The 20,368-nt window shown below is 45.7% G+C and overlaps 1 protein-coding gene across 2 annotated transcripts in view; it reads left to right on the top strand.

Annotated features, from left to right (window-relative positions):
- SF3B1 (splicing factor 3b subunit 1) overlaps positions 1-20,368 on the top strand; it is a 277,913-nt gene that overhangs the window by 153,981 nt on the left and 103,564 nt on the right. For both annotated transcript variants that reach the window (XM_073646292.1, XM_073646293.1), the window contains 4 exons: positions 11,977-12,122; positions 12,206-12,352; positions 12,446-12,571; positions 12,663-12,884. In XM_073646292.1, the coding sequence (XP_073502393.1) occupies positions 11,977-12,122; positions 12,206-12,352; positions 12,446-12,571; positions 12,663-12,884 (641 nt within the window). The remainder of the gene's footprint in view (positions 1-11,976; positions 12,123-12,205; positions 12,353-12,445; positions 12,572-12,662; positions 12,885-20,368) is intronic.

Raw genomic sequence — 20,368 nt, 5'->3', positions numbered from 1 at the left:
TTTATTGCTTCATTGGAGACACAGGTAACCATGAGGTGTGTGCTGCTGTCGCTAGGAGGCTGACACTATGCTAGAAAAAAAAAGGCTTTGACTCCTCCTCAGCAGTATACACCCACCGACTGGCACTAAGCTCGTCAGTTTAAGCTTAGTGTCAGTAGGAGGCGGACCTGGATCTAACACCAGATTAGTTTTTTCTCTTTCAGGTACCCTGCATTAGGTTATTAATTTTCTCCCATTTCTTTTTCTGATTTTTTTCCTCCCAGGGTAACAGGGTGAAATACATCACCCTGTTTTTCCTGCGCAGGTGCGGCCGAGAGAGCAATGTGTTATCACCCACATCGCCCACTCTCTGCCTGCAAGACAGGACAACCCTGTCACCCATCGGTGCTCAGGAAGACAAGAGGAAGCCTTGTCCTGCCTCATATCCCAGCCCTCTCCTCTTAGCGGGCCGGGAGAAAAACGGGGCCACTAGCAGTGGCCACCCCCTTGTACTGGGGTTGATCCCGTCTTCTGCACGGTCCGGGACCAGGACCGTGCAGGATGGACACTCCCCAATGACCCCCCCTTTACCAGTACCGAGGCTCCGGTGACGTCCACTGACCCAAGAAGACCAGCAGAGGATCAGAAGACAACAGTCAGGTTTCGTGGCTGGCTCCCCTCCACCAATGATGTGGCAGCACCGCGGTTCCCCTCTCCTCTGCAGTCAGGCTCCGGGTCCCCCCCAGCACAGGCCACAGCTCCCGCCGTCAGCGCAGCGCACCGCATAGCAGTGAAGAGAGTCCTCCTCTGCTCACACTCTCCCTAACGGCAGTTGCAGCGTCGCATCTGTCCCCATCAGCAGGGACAGATGTGGATCCTGGGAAGCAGCACCGCGTCTCTTCCTCATAGCAAGGACAGCAGCGCGCAGGCTCCCAGTGCGACCGCGGTTGCAACTAAGAATCTAGGCCTCGGCTTGCGGCCTAAACAAAAAACACGCCCACCCCAACACGGACACGCCCAGAATCAGACGCACGCCGACCTATAGCTTGGTGCTGCGTCACCGGGCACGCCCCCCTTTGCATCAAGATACGCCCAAGTACCGCCCACCTCACCCCTTCACCGCCACAACAGCAATAGCAACACCCACTTTGTCCACCCAGACAAGGAAGGAAGAACAAGGGGACAGGTGGCGTTCCTTCCAAACATAAATTTCTTACCTAAAGGGAACACTCCCCCTCCCCCCTGCACGTTTGCTGCCCTGCACTCCTCAGTCTGCACTTCTTTCAACGCTGGCTGCACAAGGTCACACAGCTGCAGACCAAGAGGACACCCTCTCTCCCCAACCAGACTACTGAGTAGCACCAAACTCTGCCTGAGGAGAACCCTTTCTTCTGGACCGGGTAGGCTTTGTCCTGGCTGCCTATCTAGCAGCGATAGCCCCCTCAGCACCATCCAACAACTGCATGATAGGGCACTTGGACACAGGCATATGATTAGGCCCTGGCAGCCCCTCTTCCATCCCTCCCTCAACATAGTACACTACGCCTGCGCCCTCTGTACTAAGAAGTGTCCCACAGGCCAGGCCTCTGCCTTCTGTCCAACGTGCAGCCCTCGCACCATGTCCTCAGCTCAGGAGTCACCCGCAGCCCAGGAAACCAACCAGCCCCCCCACCCTGGAGTGGGCCGTGACCCTCTCCCACTCAGTCTCAGCCCTGGTCCAAATCATGGAGCGGCTGCCTGCTCTTAAACGCAACCTCAACCTCTGCAAGTGGAGCCTAACAGGACACCCTGGCCCTTGCCAACGCGCTCACGCAGACTGAGTACGGGTCAGGCTCAGGAAGCGGGTCCCACCCCCCCCCCCTCCTCACGCTGGCCTCAGCCCTATCCTCCTCACAGGAATTGCCCAGTTCCATGTCCGAGTTTAGCTCTGACACGGACCACAGACCAAAGACACAGGACATGGTTGACAGCCTTATTTGCGCCGTCAACCATACCCTGAAGATCAAGGAGGACGAGCCTTTAACTCCAAACTCGTTAATCAGCGGTCCAAGTCCCCTTCTGTTGACCCTCCAGTGTCTTGCCTCTCCTCCAAGACCACGCTATCCCTACCCGATGCGTCATCCCTTAAGGATAACACAGACAGACAAGTGGAATCACTAATCAAGTCTATATACGAGACTTCAGGGGCTCCCCTTTGTCCCCTCTTTGCCTCCGCATGAGTAGCCAAATCCGTCTGTCTGGGCAAAGACCCTACGACAGGGCCTTAATGCTTCTGCCCCCACTGAGGACATGGCGAATCCAGCGGACCAAATCGCTAATGCCGGAAAGTACCTCTTAACAGCTGTACTAGATGCAGCCAACTGCTTATCTCAGGGCCAACAGCAACTCCGTTGCCATACGCATAATTCTGTGGCTCAAGGCCTGGAACGCTGACCCGCAGTCCAAAAAAATCCCTCACCACTTTCCCTTACCAAGGATCTCGACTGTTCGGGGCTAAACTAGATCAAATCATTTCTTATCGCAACGGGTGGAAAGAGCACCCCTCTCTCCCAGCCAAAACCCAAAACGTCCGTTTAACCCCAGATGGACTCCTCAGTTTTGCCACTTTTGCCCCTTCACTCCTGCAAGAGTCCCAGCCCAAAAAGACCATCAGCCGATCCAAAGAGAAATAAGAAAGCCTTCTTTCATACCTGCCCCTAGATGGCGCAGACACAGTCCTCCTAACAAGTCCTCAGGCCAACGATCCGATAAAATCTCTTCATCCTGACTCGACAAAACCACACTGGGTTCCTGCTAGGGTGAGCGGCCACCTCCCCCCTCTTCAGAGGTGTGGCTAGCGGCAATCGATGCCTGGGTCAGAGAGAGTCTCCACAGGATACAAGATATAATTCTCCTCCCTTCCAGACAACCGTTTTTCCCTGTCCCGCCTCCCAAGGAACCCATCTCACGTCTTAGGTTTTTACAAAGCAATCAATTCCCTCCAGGCATCAGGAGTAATTATCCCCCGTTCCCTCAGAACAACGCTTTAGGGGTTTCTATTCAAACTTGTTTGTCGTCCCAAAAGAGGATGGATCCCTCCTCCCAATCTTGGACCTCAAACTCCTAAACCGCCAAGTGAAACTCTGCCACTTCAGGATGGAGTCTCTGCGCTCAGTAATCTCCTCAATGGAACCCCAGGAGTTTCTCTCCTCAGTAGACATCAAAGATGCCTGCCTCCACATCCCAATTTGCATGTGTCATCAGAGATTCCTTCGATTCGCCATTAAGGACAATCATTACCAGTTCACAGCCCTGCCGTTCGGGTTAGCTTCGGCTCCCAGAGTATTCACCAAAGTGATGGCCATGGTCATGACCATCCTACGTTCCAAGGGAATCATAATCATTCTTTACCTGGATGACCTACTGATCAAGTGACCATCCTACCAAGACTGCTACCACAGCCTCCAGATTACCCTCAACACTCTCTCGACTTGGATGGATCGTGAATAGGGACCAGTCCTCCCTGAACTCTTCACAACAACTAGCCTTCCTAGGCATGGTGTTCAACGCTGTCCAGGCCAGGATCGTACTCCCGGACAACAAGGTGACGGATCTCAAACAATAAATCCATGCCCTACCACACCAATGCCCTCTACCTCTGCGAGGGCAAAATGGTCACGGCCATGGAAGCCATTCAATTTGGCCAGTTCCATACCCGCCCTACTCTCAGCATGGGACAAGAAATCATCTTCCCTAGACCGCCCCATTCTCCTATCTCCACGCGTCAGACAATCCCTGACCTGGTGGACCCACTCTCCCTCCATCCGCCTAGCGAGATCCTTTCTCCCCCTCAGATGGCAAGTGATCACGATGGACGCCAGCCTCCTCTGATGGGGAGCAGTCCTTAAACACCACACGGTCCAGGGACGCTAGAATGCCCAAGAGACGTAGTTTCCCATCAACCTGCTGGAGATGAAAGCAATCTACCTCTCCCTCCTACACTGGCAGAACTTTCTCACTTGTCAACCAATATGGGTCCAGTCCGAAAACGCCATGACCGTGGCGTACATATATCATCAGGGCGGCACCCGAAACAGGTCTGTCCACTCAGAAGTGTCATGGATCCTCCTCTGGGCCGAGTGCCACGTGCCCGCATTATCAGCAGTCCACATACCGGGGGTAGAAAATTGGGCCACGGACTTCCTGAGCCAACAAAACCTATCCTCCGGCGAGTGGTCTCTTCACCCGGAAGTGTTCAGCCAAATCTGCCGGAAGTGGGGCACACCCGACGTCGACCTAAAGGTGTCACAGGCAAACCACAAGGTCCCTCACTTTGTAGCCAGGTCCAGAGACCCTAAAGCAATCGCGTACGAGGCCCTAGTTATTCCATGGGCTCAATTCCGTCTACCCTACCTCTTCCCCCCACTTCCACTGATCCCCAAAATCATTGAGGAAAATCGAGCTGGAAAAAGTTCCGGTACTCCTCGTGGCCCCAGACTGACCCAGGAGAGCCTGGTATCCGGAACTCGTCAATCTACTCTGACGCCCCCCTGGAGACTCCCAAAGCGCAAAGATCTCCTCTCCCAAGGACCGACCTCCCACCCGAATTCTCGGTATCTCAGTTTAACAGTATGGCCATTGAAGCCTCTGTGCTAAAGCAAGCAGGCTTCTCCCCTCAGGTCATACAAACCATGATCAACACGAGAAAACCCGCCTCCTCTCGCATTTAAACCTTGGTCAACCTGAGAGAACCAGCCTCCTCTCGCATTTAACCATGATCAACGCGAGAAAACCCGCCTCCTCTCGCATTTACCATCGAGCCTGAAAGGCCTTCTTCAGATACTGTGAAGACAAACAGCTTGCCCCCATGTCCTTCTCACTCCCTAGCATCCTAGCCTTCCTCCAGGCTGGTTTCAGCGTCGGCCTTTTCCTCAGCACCATTAAAGGCCAGGTCTCCGCCCTCTCAATGTTCCAATTTCAACCTAGCATGTAAACCCCAAGTCAAAATGTTCCTTCAAGGGGTGGCCCACCTAGCCCCACCATATTGCCAACCAGTGGACCCTTGGGACCTCAACCTAGTGCTAGAAGTCCTCCAAGCACCCCCCTTCGAACCTATCCAAAAAAATCACCACAGCCTTCCTCTCCAGGAAGGTTGCATTCCTAATAGCCATCACATCTTTTAGGAGAGTCTCCGAGCTAGCGGCTCTCTCCTACAGCGCACCGTTCGTCATCCACCAGGACAAAGTGGTCCTTAGACCAGTACCTTCGTTCTTACCCGTTGTGGTCTCCGCCTTCCACCTAAATGAGGACATCGTCCTTTTGCCCTTCACCTACATATCCCCTGGAAAAGGCACTGCACAGTCTAGACTTGGTCAGGGCCTTACATTGTTACGTCACACGGTCAATTCCCTTCAAGCGCTCGAATTCTCTACTCGTCGTCCCCAAGGGCCGCTGCAAAGGGCTACACACTTCAAAGTCCACGATCTTCCAATGGATCCCCTCAACGATACTGGAAGCCTACCGGATAAAGAGCAGAACACCTCCTCCGGGCGTAAAAGCTCACTCTACCCGGGCGGTAGGAGCATCCTGGGCTGTCCGACACCAGACATCTGCTACGCAAGTTTGCAAGGCAGCCACCTGGTCGTCCCTCCATACGTTTACAAGATTCTATAAAGTACATACCTAAGCCTCGGTAGACGCCAGACTAGGTAGAAAGGTCCTTTAACTGGCGATCGCCCACCGCACAACCTCACAGGCGCATAATTCATAATTCCTCCCTCCCCACTTTCGGGATTGCTTTTGGACGTCCCATGGTTACCTGAGTCCCCCAATGAAGCGATAGAGGGATTTTTGGTACTTACCGTAAAATCTATTTCTTGGAGCCTTCATTGGGGGACACAGCACCCTCCCTATGCGCCTACTCCTATGTATGTTTCCAAGTACCCTAACAGCGCCAGCCTAGGGTACACACCTGGTCCTTTCACCTTCACCAGGTCACTCTAGCACGCTTTTCCTACTGCTTTTTCACAAACTGACGAGCTTAGTGCCAGTCAGTGGGTGTATACTGCTGAGGAGGAGCCAACACCTTTTTTTTTTTTTTCTAGTGTAGTCAGCCTCCTAGCAACAGCAGCACACAACCCATGTTTACCTGTGTCGCCCAATGAAGGCTCCAAGAAAGAAATTTTACGGTAAGTACCAGAAATACCTCTTTTTTTTCTTTCTTTTCCCTCACTCATTATGTCTGAGTCTAGATAGGACCATGCATGCCCATTAGCGCTGTCTGCACTTGTCACTTGGAATTCTTGTGTGAGTTGTAATAGTAAGTTTTACACCTGTCAGTCTGTGGCCTATTGAACCGCCTGTTCACATCCTGCATCCTTGCTGGTAGCTGCTTAGGGGCCCTCTGACAGCTGAGGAAAATGTGGCCCCTCCTGCCTGGGCTCATGATTTAGCTCAGTCAGTAGCCAAACTAACCAGTGTGTTTAGGATTCTGGTTACTGTTTTGGAACTATTGCTGATTACTACTGCCGCCCCAGGAGCTCCGATCGCCGCTATGAGTTGGTCGGATCCTCCAGCCATCCGGTCACCTTCACAGGGGAAGCATCCAGATTTTTTCCCGTCTACACTCAGTCCAGTTGCAGTTCAGAATCCGCTCTGGATCCATATCTGTTGGGAAAACTAAGGGGAATTGGTGGCTAGTTTAATGTCTGCAGTGGACACCTCTCTAGGAGTGACAACTGCGCCACACCCTCCCGTTACTGAAACATGTTTGTTTAGGAGGGGTAAGCGCGTGGCTAGATCCTTTTATAACCATGTGGCGTTTACAGAGGTGTTGCAGAAAGCATGGAAGCATTCAGACGTTTTCAGAAACGTAGTCATATGGAGGTGTTATATCCCTCCCCAGCAGAACTGGTGGCTGCTTGGTCTACTCCACTGGTGGTTGATACTCCGGTATCTCGCTAACTAAAGTGACCACTCTGCCTCTTGCTAAGATTACAGCTCTTAAGGATCCCTCGGAGTCTGTGGTGAGGTCCACTTTTGAGGCAGCAGGTTTTGCTCTTTTGTCCAGCCTTTTCTCCTACTTGAGTTTCCAAGGTGGCAACAGCATGGGCTAGGCATTTGCGACAAAGTTTGTTGGTTGGGTCTCAGGATCTGGGATTAGCAGAGATTGCTGATCAAATTGCACAGGCTGGGAAGTATCTGTTCAGATACAGCAGAGTGCTTTGCCAGGCGGCAAGTAATTGTCACAATTTGGCTCATACTGTGGCTCAAGGTATGGAGGGTGAACTTTGCTTCAAAGAAATCTTTGATTGGCCTACCTTTCCAAGCGTCTTGCTTATTTCCGACCAGGTTAGAAAAGATTATTTCAGACGCAACAGGTGATAGAAGCACCCTGCTTCTTTAGTTCAGGGACAGCCATCCCTTTCGGAGGTGTGGGGCCTTGCAGGTCCATCCCCTTCACCAACTTCCTACACCGGACGAGTGAAGTCAGCAGGTTATACCGAAGGTCTCCCAGGAGAGCTACCATTAAAGCGGCAGCCAGATGCCCCTATGGGTCAAAAGCTAGGCTCTTTGGGGGTAGGAGGGTTGATGCTTTACAGGCAGCCTTCACTCAGGGTTTCTTCCCATCTGGGTGACCGCCTCCTCCTTTTTTCAGGTGGCATGGCTGGGGAAAGTCGGTGATCTTTAAGTCAAGGAGGTCATCTCTTCGGGTTACAGAATAGAGTTCTCCGCTCTACCTCACGATCGTTTCTTTTGTTCTCGCCCTCCCGGAACTCCCAGCTTAAGAGCCGGTTTCAACCAGGCGATAACCTCCCTGCTTCATGCAGGGGTGATTATAAGTGTCCCCACTTCAGAGTGCTTCAAGGAGTTTTATTCAAACCTATTCGTTATCCCTAAAAGAGGCGGCTCGGTTTGGCCTATTTTTGACTTAAAGCACCTGAACAGATGTGTTTGGCTTCTTCACTTCAGGATGGAATTGCTTCGGTCGATAGTCGCTTCTATGAAAACTGGAGTTTCTTTCAGTAGATATTCAAGATGCTGCTTATTTGTATGTGCCAATTTTTCCAATCCATCAGCGATTTCTTTGCTTTCCAGTCAATCAGGATCACTATCTGTTCAGGGCTTTCCCATTCAGGCTAGCCACAGCACCCATGGTATTTACAAAGATCATGGCCCGGGTTATGGTATTGGTTATGGTATTACTATGGTCCAGGGGAATAATTGTTTCTCCCTATCTGGACAACATTCTCGTTAAAGCACTATCCTGTGTGCAAAATCTAGGGAGCCTGCAGATCGTTCTTCAGACCCTGGAGTGATTTGGTTGCACAGTTAACTGGACACAGCCTGTTTTAGTACCAACATAGAGGCTACGGTTTCTGGGAATGGTGCCCGACAACGTGCAGTCAAAGATATTTCTTCCAGAGAAGGAGAGACTCTCTTCAATCTTCCATCAGAACTTTAAAAAGACCGGTCAGACATTCCCTTCTTTTTTGCATGAGGGTCCTGGGAAAGATTGTCACGAAATTTGGGCCCGTACAGTTTGCTCAATTTCGTTCAAGGCCTCTACAGAACATGCTCCTAGCCTCTTGGGACAGATCAATATAGTCCCTGGATTGGTCTATTCATCTTCCCCTACACTGCTCGGTCGCTCTTTTTGTCCCATTCAATGGCAGGTGCTCACTATGGATGGATGCCAGCCTATCCGGCCGGGGAGCAATTTTCCGTCACTTGACAGTGTAAAGGGTTTGAAGCAGGCAGGAGAGACTGCTCCCAATCAATGTGCTGGAGCTCAGAGCGATCTGTTTGGCTCTTTTACATTGGCAGCACCAACTCCAGGGGTTGCCAATTAAAGTTTAATCAGACAGTGCTATGGCTGTGGCCTATATCAATCGCCAAGGGGGCACACCCAGCCCATCAGCCATGGCGGAAGTCGCAGGGATTCTGGAGTGAGCTTACGGCAAGGTTTCTCTATTCTCTGCAGTTCATATACCAGGGGTAGACCGCTACCTGCAGGAGAGTGGGCTCTTCACTCAGAGGTATTCAGGCAGATTTGTCGACCGTCGGATACGCCGGCTGTAGATCTATTGGCATCCAGACTAAATTCCAGTGCCGAAATTTTCAACAAGGTCCCGGGACCCACAGGCGATCGCTGTTGTAGCCCTGGTAATTTCTTGGTCCCAGTTCACTCTACCTCCATTTCTTTCCACCTCTACCACTTCTACCCAGACTTCTCAATAAGATCAGGGCAGAACGTGTTCCAGTCTCTCATTTCTCCAGATTGGCCTCTGTGGGCCTGGTATTCAGGTGTGATCAATCTCCTGGCAGATGTCTTATGGCCTTCTGTTCCTGGGTCTGTTCTTCCATTCGAATTTCTGGGTGCTCAATTTTACGGCATGGCAGCTGAAGCCGCTATTTTAAGGACAGCAGATCTTGCTGAATCAGTCATCCAGACTACAATTAGAGCTCTGAAGTCATCTTCGTTGCGAGTCTACCATCGCACTTGGGGGGCTTGTTTTCATTGGTGTGAGTCTACAAGTAGTTCTATTGTTTTTTTTTTTTTTGTTTTTTCCTTTGCCATTGCCGCGGTGATCCTTTTTAAGCTACGGCCCCACCATCAGTATTTGATCTGTATTTTTTCTCAGGAATGTGAGCCAAAACTAGGTGAGAAACAATCAGAGAAAGGGTATAATTGAACCAAATGCACCACTTCTGCATGTTTAACCCACTACTGGTTTTGGCTCCCACTCCTGAGAAAAAAATACTGACCAAATACTGATAGTGGGGCCGTAGCCTTAGGGTATGTGCACACGATCAGTGTTCTCTGCGGATTGGACGCAGCACACTTGCGCTGCGTGCAATCTGCAGCGGCCAGATGTTACAGCATAGTGGATGGGAATTATACAGATCCCATGCCCACTATGCGTCTGCGGCTCACCCGCGAAGACTGACATGCGGCGCGACTTCACAGACCGCAACATGCCTATTTCTCTTGCGGTGACGCTGGTCACCGCAAGAAAAATTCTACCACCGCAATGTATAGGATGCAGTGGACGCAGGTGAATCCGCATGTGTTCAATGAACTCATGCGGATTTACCTGCGTACAGCGCTTTGGACACGGCATCATTCGTTCAAAGCGCTGCCAAAAAAGGATCGTGCACACATACCCTTACAGTCAGAATTTGAAGCAGGGCTGTTGCTTAACTCCCTCAAGTGTCAGTTATCTTCCTTGGCTGTTATGTTTCAGAGGGATCTAGCACCTTTACCCCAGCTCAAGACTTTTCTCCAGGGGGTGGCACATGTCAAGACCCCCTATCAGGCCCATTGGGACCTGAATCTTGTTTTGGAGGCTCTTCGGTCTCTGCCATTTGAGCCAATAAGAGAGATATTTGTGCTTTTTCTTTCTTATAAGGCAGTTTTTCTTATAGCTATCACTTCTATTAGGAGGGTTTCGGAGCTTGCGGCTCTGTCTTGTACCCCTTACCTTATTCTTCATACGTAAAAGTTAGTGTTGAGATCAGTGCCGTCTTTTCTCCCAAAAGTGGTTTTGAGTTTTCTTTCACCTTAATGAAGATATTGTTTTACTTCCCTTTTGTCCGGCACTGCCGAAGGCTCTGCACAGCTTTGACATTGTTAAAGCCATAAGATATTCATTGGTCATTGCCTCATTTAGGCCTCATTCTTGCCTTAATTATTTTCTTTTCTCCCCTACTACCTTCTCACAAAACTGAGAAAGCCTGCTCACGCAGGCAGGGTTTAGTCTTCTGGGGAAGAGCCAATTTTGTTTAATTGCAATAAGTGTCAGCCTCCAGGTGGCAGCAGACTATCCCATGGTTCTACGTCCCCCCCAGTGAAGAATACCCGAAACAGGTTTAAATCTATGTTCACACGTTGCTTTTTTGCTGCAGTTTTTTTATACAAATTAAGAAATCTCATGCACGCAACATTTTTTTTTTCCTGACTGAATTGGAAAACTGCTGCTTTTTTGAAAACTGCAGCATGTCAATTCTTTCAGCGTTTTTGCAGCATTTTTTCACCTATAGAAAGCAGAGTGAGTGCAAAAAACGTTGCAATCAGTTTTTAGTGGAAAAAGCAGTTACAGCAGGATGTGAAACAAATTTAATTTTGTGATTTTTCTCAAGCTTAAACGAAAATTTCTGTCCTTACCTGAGCATTGTAACTAGTATTAGTACAGTTTAATTCAATTAGTGATATTTAAGTAAACAAAACCTAAAAAATGTGTATGATGAACAATACCTGACCAACTCGAGGGTCGAACAATGTGTGAAAGTAAACTGTGCCCGACCTACAAAAGTCTAAGGTAAACTGTTCCTGACCAATTCAACTCCCCCTCCTGTTTTTGCATTTGCAATTGTGTACTTTATCCATGATTTTTTTTGTTCAGAAGTCACTTTTTTCAGACAAAAGTTTTCCACTAAATGATTTGATAAAATTGACCTTTTTTCCCAAAACTGTTTTATGATTTCATATATGTTTTACTTGGGTAGCCTAACACCTTGCATTGTTCGTGCTTGTATGGTGGAAGCAAATCTGATTTTTAGGGATCCTAAAAAAATGCAGCAAAAAAGACAGCAAAACTTGCTTTTTGTCTGCAGCTTTTTTACTGCCAAGAGATCAAGTTTTGTCTGCAGAGGAAAGCCATAAAAAAGCAACATGTGACATATCGTAAGGCTGATTAAAATAGATGTTTACTAGAAAACATCTGTCGGCAGAATTTTATCACAAAAATTCTAGAATGGTAACTAAAATGCTTAATTTTGTAGAAAGATATTGTGTGACGGCACCCATAGTCTGCAACAGCATGATTTTTGTGCTACTTATGAACTCGCCCTAACAAGGTTTGCGTTTGTTTTTCTTGAACATCACATTATGAATCTGGGTTTTTCATTTTCTATGAAACCAATTCTAGTGATTATGTCCTAGAAAAGGACTGGTTATTGTTGGTGCTTTTATTTAATTTAGATAAAGTGAACAATTAGCTTTTCTTCTTTTTTAAGGATTGGTTGATGAGCAACAGAAAGTTCGCACAATCAGTGCTTTGGCTATTGCAGCTTTAGCAGAAGCAGCCACTCCATATGGCATTGAATCATTTGATTCCGTTCTGAAGCCTCTATGGAAAGGTATTCGACAGCACAGAGGAAAGGTACTACTAATATTTTGATTGTGAATTTTCCTACAGGTAGGCAGACAGGTTCCACGTTTTCATGTTCCTTTTGTCCATAACAGGGTCTTGCTGCATTCTTAAAGGCTATTGGATACCTCATTCCTCTCATGGATGCAGAGTATGCAAACTACTATACTAGAGAAGTGATGTTGATTTTAATCAGAGAGTTTCAGTCTCCGGATGAAGAAATGAAGAAGATTGTTCTTAAGGTGCAGGTTTTGAACTTCTTTTTTTTTTTTCCTTTTCGTGTATACTAAATATATACTTTTATATGTAACTTTTACAAATTATTGTTTTTGCAGGTTGTCAAGCAGTGCTGTGGTACTGATGGTGTAGAAGCAAATTACATAAAGACAGAAATTCTTCCCCCATTTTTTAAGCACTTCTGGCAGCATAGAATGGCCCTGGACAGAAGAAACTATAGACAAGTAAGCGCACATTATTTTTTTTTCTTCTAATCCAATTCGTTAACATTTTTAAAAACCTTTCCAATGTAATTTGTTTCCCTTTTGTTTTTAGTTGGTGGACACCACTGTTGAGCTTGCAAACAAAGTGGGAGCTGCAGAAATAATTTCTAGAATTGTGGATGACCTAAAAGATGAAGCAGAACAATACAGAAAAATGGTTATGGAAACAATTGAAAAAATCATGGGAAATCTTGGTGCTGCAGATATTGACCACAAGTTGGAAGAGCAGTTGATTGATGGAATTCTTTACGCTTTCCAGGAGCAGACTACAGAGGTATTCAGTTTTTAACTGATTAATTGCTAAGCTTTTAAAAAAATGTGTTTTATCCCATATAACTTTTGAGGGGTGGGGTGCTTATTCCAGGTACAATTGAAACCAGACGTTTACATACACTATAGAAAGACATATTCACGTGGTCAAAATTGTTGGTGCCCCATGATTAATGAAAGAAAATCCCACAATGGTCACAGAACTAACTTGAATCTGACAAAAGTAATAATAAATTAAAAATCTATGAAAATGAACAAATTAAAGTCAGACATTGCTTTTCAACCCTGCTTCCAGAGAATTTAAAAAAAATTAAACTCATGAAATGGGCCTGGACAGAAATGATGGTACCCCTGAAAATAATGTGACAAAATGGACATGTTAAATCAAGTTGTGTCCACTAATTAGCATCACATGTGTCTACAATCTTGTAATCAGTCAGTGGGCCTGTATATAGGACTACGGATACTCACTGTGCTTTTTGGTGACATGGTGTGTACCACACTCAACATGGACCAGAGGAAGCAAAGGAAACTTGTCTCAGGAGATTAGAAAGAAAATTATAGACAACCATGTTAAAGGTAAAGGTTATAAGACCATCTCCAAGCAGCTTGATGTTCCTGTGACTACAGTTGCACATATTATTCAGAAATGTAAGAACCATGGGACTGTAGCCAACCTCCCTGGGTGTGGCTCCAGGAGGAAAATTGATGAAAAATCAAAGTGACTGATAATACGAATGGTAACAAAAGAGCCCAAGATAACTTCTAAAGAGATTATAGGTGAACTTCAAGCTCAAGGAGCATCCGTGTCAGATCGCACCATCCGTCGTTGTTTGATCCAAAGTGGACTTCATGGGAGACGACCAAGCAGAACACCATTGTTGAAAAAAAATCATAAAGCCAGACTGGAATTTGCCAAACTACTTGTTGACAAGCCACAAAGCTTCTGGGAGAATACCCTATAGACAGATGAGACAAAAAATTAAAGTTTTTGGCAAGGCACGTCATCTCTATGTTCACAGATGAAAAAATGAAGCATATCAAGAAAAGAACACTGTCCCTACTGTGAAACATGGAGGAGGCTCTGTTATGTTCTGGGGCTGCTTTGCTGTATCTGGCAATGGGTGTCTTGAATCTGTACAGGGTACAATGAAATCTCAATACTATCAAGGGATTCTAGAGAGAATTTGCTGCCCAGTGTCAGAAAGCTTGGTCTCAGTCACAGGTAATGGGTCTTGCAACAGGATAATGACCCAAAACATACAGCTAAAAACACCCAAGAATGGCCAAGAGGAAAACATTGGACTATTCTGAAGTGGCCTTCTATGAGCCCTGACCTAAATCCTATTGAGCATCTTTGGAAAGAGCTGAAACATGCTGTCTGGAAAAGGCAACCTTCAAACACGAGACAACTGGAGCAGTTTGTTCATGAGGAAAGGGCCAAAATACCTGTCGAGAAGTGCAGAAGTCTCATTGACAGTTACAGGGATCGTTTGATAGCAGTGATTGCCTCAAAAGGTTGTTCTACAAAATGTTAAGTTAAGAGTACCATCATTTCTGTCCAGGCCTATTTCATGATATTAATTTTTTTTAAAATTCTGTGCAAGCAGGGTTGAAAAGCAATGACTGACTTTTAATTTGTTCATTTTCAAAGATTTTTAATTAATTACTTTTGTCAGATTCAAGTTATTTCTGTGACCATTGTGGGTTTTTCTTTCATAAAATGAGGGGTACCAACAACTTTGACCACGTGTGTATGCAAGGTTTTTTCAATATCTGACATTCAATCAGAATAAACCTTTCAATTAGGATTACTATAATTTTTAATATTTGCCAAATGCCAAAATTAGAGAGAATGTCTTAAGGCATTTTTCTTACTGCAAAGTCAAAAGTTTACACACATTTCATTAGTCTTTGGTACCATTGCCCTTAAACTGAATGACTTGGGTCAAACGTTTGGGATATCCTTCCACAAGCTTCTCACAATAGTTGGTCGGAATTTGGGCCCATTCCTCCTGAGAAAACTGGTGTAACTGATCCAGGTTTGTAGGTCGCTTTGCTCGCACCAGCCTTTTCAATTTTGTCCATACATTTTCAATAGGATTGAGATCAGGGCTTTGTGATGGCCACTCCAAAACATTGACTTTGTTATCCTTGAGCTGTGACAGTGACCCAGCGATAAAAAACTTACTGCGAGTCATAGACGCTGGCTGATGCTACAACTACCACTATCAGCTGGCGCTTACTGCCATAGGAAATAGCGAGCGCAGGTACCGCTTGATGGGAGCAGTAGTCTCCCATCCGCCGGTGCCTGTGCTCTGCTGAATGTTAAAAAAAAAAAAAAAAAAAAAAAAATTAAATTAATAAAAAAATATAATAAAAAATAAAGCAATAACCTACAACTTGTCCCCGATATTCTTTGCACCTGCAAAAAATAAAAAAAACACCATATACTCCCCTTACAGCTAATCCCCGAAGCCCACGATTACCTGTAATAAAAATAAATGATAAACCAAACTCATCCTTACCTTTCTGACGCAGTCCAAATAACGAAGGTCCCACGAAGATTCCATGAACAGAGCGGCCACACTGTATGTGACCGCTCTGTTCATTCGCCGGCAATACACTGACTCGGTGTAGGTGAGTATGATGTGTTTTATTTTTATTTATTTTTTTTTTATTAATTTTAACATTTTTTTTACATTCAGCAAAGGCGCCAGCGGATGGCAGACTACTGCTCCCATTCAGCGGCGCTTGTGCCCGCTGTTTCCTATGGTAGGAGGCGCCGGCTGATGGTGGAAGTAGTACCATCAGCGGGTGCCCATGACCCACGGTAAGCTTTTTACCGCCGGGTCACCTGTTACAGCTGTGGCATCATGCTCTGATCACGGTAATGCAATTACCGCCGCTCAGAACCTGTTTTTCCGGGAAACCGGGTATATTCGGCTCCCCCATTCATATGAAAGGGGTCCGGGTTCGGGTACTGTTCTGGTACCCGAATTTTTAAAAACTGTTCAGTGTTCGGCTACATTAGCTGAACCCGAACAGTGACAGGTTCGCCAGTCACTACCAGTCCCTCCTACAGCAAAACAACCCCACAACATGATGCTGCCACCCCAATGTTTCGCAGTTGGGATAGTGTTCTTATGGCCTTTCAGCCCATGTTGATACAGTACTCAATTCAATGTGGATATTGACACAATATTACCAGCTTCCACCATCATCTTCACAAGGTCTTTTGCTTTTATCCTTGGGTTAATATGCACATGTCGGACCAAACCACGTTCATCTCTGCGACACATCATCTTCTTCCTGAGCGGTATGATAGCTGGACATTCCCATCTTGTTTGTACTCGCATATTATTGTTTGTACAGATGAGCGAGGTACCTTCAAGTATCTTGAAATTGTACCCAAGGATGAGCCAGTCCACAACTCTCTCCCTGATATCATGGATGATTTCTTTAGACTTCCCCATAATGCTACACAAAAAAGCAGTGTGTTTCGGGTGTGCATTAAAATACATCCACGGGTGTGTCTCTAACTCAGATGTTGCCAAAAAAGAAGCCTCCAAACACATGCCATCATCATCTGGGCAGTCCAGAATTGTTTAACCCCTTAACAACATCTGACGTACTAATACGCGTCTGTGCCCTGGGACTTAAGAGCCAGACCCGTATTAGTACGTCATGGCGATCGCGTGCGCACACAGGCTGTGCGGGCGCGATCGCCGCCGGGTGTCAGCTGATTGTCACAGCTGACACCCGGTACTATGTGCAGGGAGCGGTCCTGCACCGCTCCCAGCACATTAACCCCCGCGATGCTGCGATCGAAGTCGATCGCAGCCGATCGCGGGGGCAAGGGGAGGTGATCGCCGATACTCCCCTCCTCTTCCGGCTTCCAGCGCAGTCTGCAAAGGCTTCCCGGGTGTTGCCATAACGACCCGATATCGTCATGACAACATCCGGGTCACCAGACAGCAGGAAGATTGTTTGGACATGCGCAGTGCATCTCCAAACAATCTTCACACTGTGCACCGCTGACAGCCTGCATGGCATAGGGATGGTGCTCCGTCCCTATGCCATGCAGGCGATCAGATAAAAAAAAGTGAAAGTCCCAGAGTGGGACAAAGTAATAGTGTAGAAACTGTCTGAAAGTGAAAAAAAAAAAAATTTGCAAAAATATAAAAAAAATAATCCACCAAAAAAAAAAATATAATGTACCCATCAATAAATATTATAAAAAAAAAAACAATAAAAGTACACATATTTGGTATCGCCGCGTCTGGAACAACCTGACCTATAAAACTGTCCCACTGTTAACCCCTTCAGTGAACACGGTAAAAAAAAAAAAACGAAGCAAAAAACATTGCTTTATCACCATACCGCCAAACAAAAAGTGGAATAACACGCGATCAAAAAGACGCATATAAATAAAAATGGTACCGCTGAAAACGTCATCTCGTCCCGCAAAAAACAAGCCGCCATACAGCTCCATCAGCCGAAAAATAAAAAAGTTATAGCTCTCAGAATAAAGCGATGCTAAAAAATATTTTTTTCTATAAAATAGCTTTTATTGTGTATAAGCGCCAAAACATAGAAAAATGATACAAATGTGGTACCGCTGTAAACGTACTGACCCGAAGAATAAAGCTACCTCATCAATTTTACCACACGCGGAACAGAATAAAAAAAAAACAAAAAAAAAAAACAATTCCTGAATTGTTGGTTTTTGTTTATTCAGCCTCCCAAAAATCAGAATAGAAAGCGATCAAAAAATGTCACGTGCCTGAAAATGGCACCAATAACAACGTCAACTCATCTCGCAAAAAACAAGCCGTCACATGACTGTCTGCGAAAATCTGGAAAAATCATAGCTCTCAAAATATGGCGATGCAAAAACTAGATTTTACAAAAAATGCATCTTTTAGTGTGTGACAGCTGTCAGTCATAAAAACCCCATATGATTCTGGAATTGCTGTAATCACACCGGCCTGAAGAATAAAGTCGTCTAATCACTTATTCCGCACAAGGAACGGCGTCAAAAATAAACTCTTGGGTTAGGATTGGGCTAGGGTTAGGGCTGGGTTTGGGGCTAGGGTTGTGCTAGGGCTAGGGTTGTGCTGGGGCTAGGGCTAGGGCTGGGGTTGGGATTTTTTTCAAAAGTAAGGAAAAAAGATGACGGTATGGCGACTAGTGTTGAGAGCAAGTGCTCGCTACTTGAGTTTGCATCGGGTGCTCTGGTATGCATTCAGTATCGTGGGTATTTGAGTGACATGCTCGAGTCTCTGCCCCATATGCTTCGCGGCCAAAAAACTTTACGGGGATTGCCTGCCATGCACGAGCGATCCCCGCATGTTTTTTTTTGGGTGTCTAATAACCGTGAAACATGCGGAGCAGGGACTCGAGCATGTCACTCAAGCACACGCTGTACATGGTGCATACCTGAGTACCCGATGCAAAGTCAAGTAGCGAGCACTTGCGCTCAAGAATAATGACAACTTATTCAATATGATGACCTAATGTAAACAAATTCTGTGCCGTACCTCTGGGTTCAAAATGTTCACTATACACCTTAATAAAATCCTTCAGGGGTATAGTTTCCAAAATGGGGACACTTGTGGGGGAGCTCCACTTTTTAGGCACATCACGGGCTCTCCAAACGCGACATGGTGTCCGCTAACAAATTGAATGGAAAATCGGCTCAAATTGTTAGCGGACGCCATGTTGCGTTTGGAGAGCCCCTGTGTGCCCAAACATTGGAGCTCCCCCACAAGTGACCCCATTTTAGAAACTAGACCCCCCAAGGCACCTATCTAGATGCATAGTGAGCACTTGGAACCCCTAGGTGCTTCACAAATTGATTCGTAAAAATGAAAGTGTTTTTTTTTTCACCTTTTCATTTTTACGAATCAATTTGTGAAGCACCTGGGGGTTCCAAGTGCTCACTATGCATCTATAAAGGTGCCTTGGGGGGGGTCTAGTTTCCAAAATGGGGTCACTTGTGGGGGAGCTCCAATGTTTGGGCACACAGGGACTCTCCAAACACAACATGGCGTCCGCTAATTATTCAAGCAAATTTTACAATCAAAAAGTCAAATGGCGCTCCTTCCCTTCCGAGCCCTGCCGTGCGCCCAAACGGTGTTTCTTCCCCAAATATTGGGTATCTGCGTGCCCAGGGGAAATTGCACAACAAATTTTGGGGTCCATTTTTTCTTGTTACCCCTGTGAAAATTAAAAAATTTGGGTCTAAAGTAACATTTTTGTGAAAAAAGTTAAATGTTCATTTTTTTTCTTCCACATTCAAAAAATTCCTGTGAAGCACCTGAAGGGTTAATAAAGTTCTTGAATGTGGTTTTGAGCACCTTGAGGGGTGCAGTTTTTAGAATGGTGTCACTTTTGGGTATTTTCTGTCATAAAGACCTCTCCAAGTGACTTCAAATGTGATGTGGTCCCTAAAAAAATGGTTTTATAAATTTTGTTGGAAAAATGAGAAATCGCTGGTCAACTTTTAACCCTTATAGCTCCCTAACAAAAAAAAATTTTGGTTCCAAAATTGTGCTGATGTAAAGTAGACATGTGGGAAATGTTATTTATTAACTCTTTTGTGTGACATATCGCTCTGATTTCAGGGCTTAAAAATTCAAATTTTGAAAATTGCTAAATTTTCAAAATTTTCGCCAAATTTCCGTTTTTTTCACAAAAACGCAACTGATATCGAAGAAATTTTTCCACAATCATGAAGTACAATATGTCACGAAAAAACAGTCTCAGAATCAGGGGGATCCGTTGAAGCGTTCCAGAGTAATTACCTCATAAAGTGACAGTGGTCAGAATTGTAAAAATTGGCCCGGTCATTAACGTGCAAACCACCCTCGGGGCTTAAGGGGTTAAAGGCATAGTAATCTTAGTGTATGTAAACCTTTGACTTTGCAGTAAGTAATAAAAATGCCTTAAAACATTCTTTCTCATTATTCTGGCATTTGGCAATTATTAAAAATTATGGTAATCCTAATTGACCTTAAACGGGAAAGGTTTATTCTGATTTCATGGCAGATATTGAGAAAATAATGCATATGTGTGTTTTTATATAGTGTATCATTTAAACGTCCAATGATACAATAAATGGCACTCCATATGCAAATTTAACTCAAAAGAACAGACTTCAATAAGTCCATACCCAGAAGCGATCCATAATAAAACAAAACCTTTATTACATATAATTAAAAATACAATAAAAGGCAAAAATGTCCTACAGGGGGCACTGTGGTGACAATGAATGCAGGTAGAAAATCTATATACCAATATAATATCACTTCTCAACAGGACCTTAAAATGTTATGCACCTATATGAAGCTAAATTAGCCATGAGTCATCACAGAGAAGGTAAGTATAAATATAAGTGCATCTATGTAGGTGGCCTAGATAAACCCTAGGTATATAAAAAAGCTATCAGCTACTTGCTATAAAGAATGTAGTGGTAGAGAGGAA

The sequence above is a fragment of the Phyllobates terribilis genome, unplaced genomic scaffold (assembly GCF_046119375.1).
Source record: "Phyllobates terribilis strain yellow unplaced genomic scaffold, ASM4611937v1 Scaffold_9__5_contigs__length_417890890, whole genome shotgun sequence".
Taxonomy (NCBI): domain Eukaryota; kingdom Metazoa; phylum Chordata; class Amphibia; order Anura; family Dendrobatidae; genus Phyllobates; species Phyllobates terribilis.
Note: the sequence above shows the minus strand (reverse complement) of the source record. Positions and strands in the feature narration are given on the sequence as shown.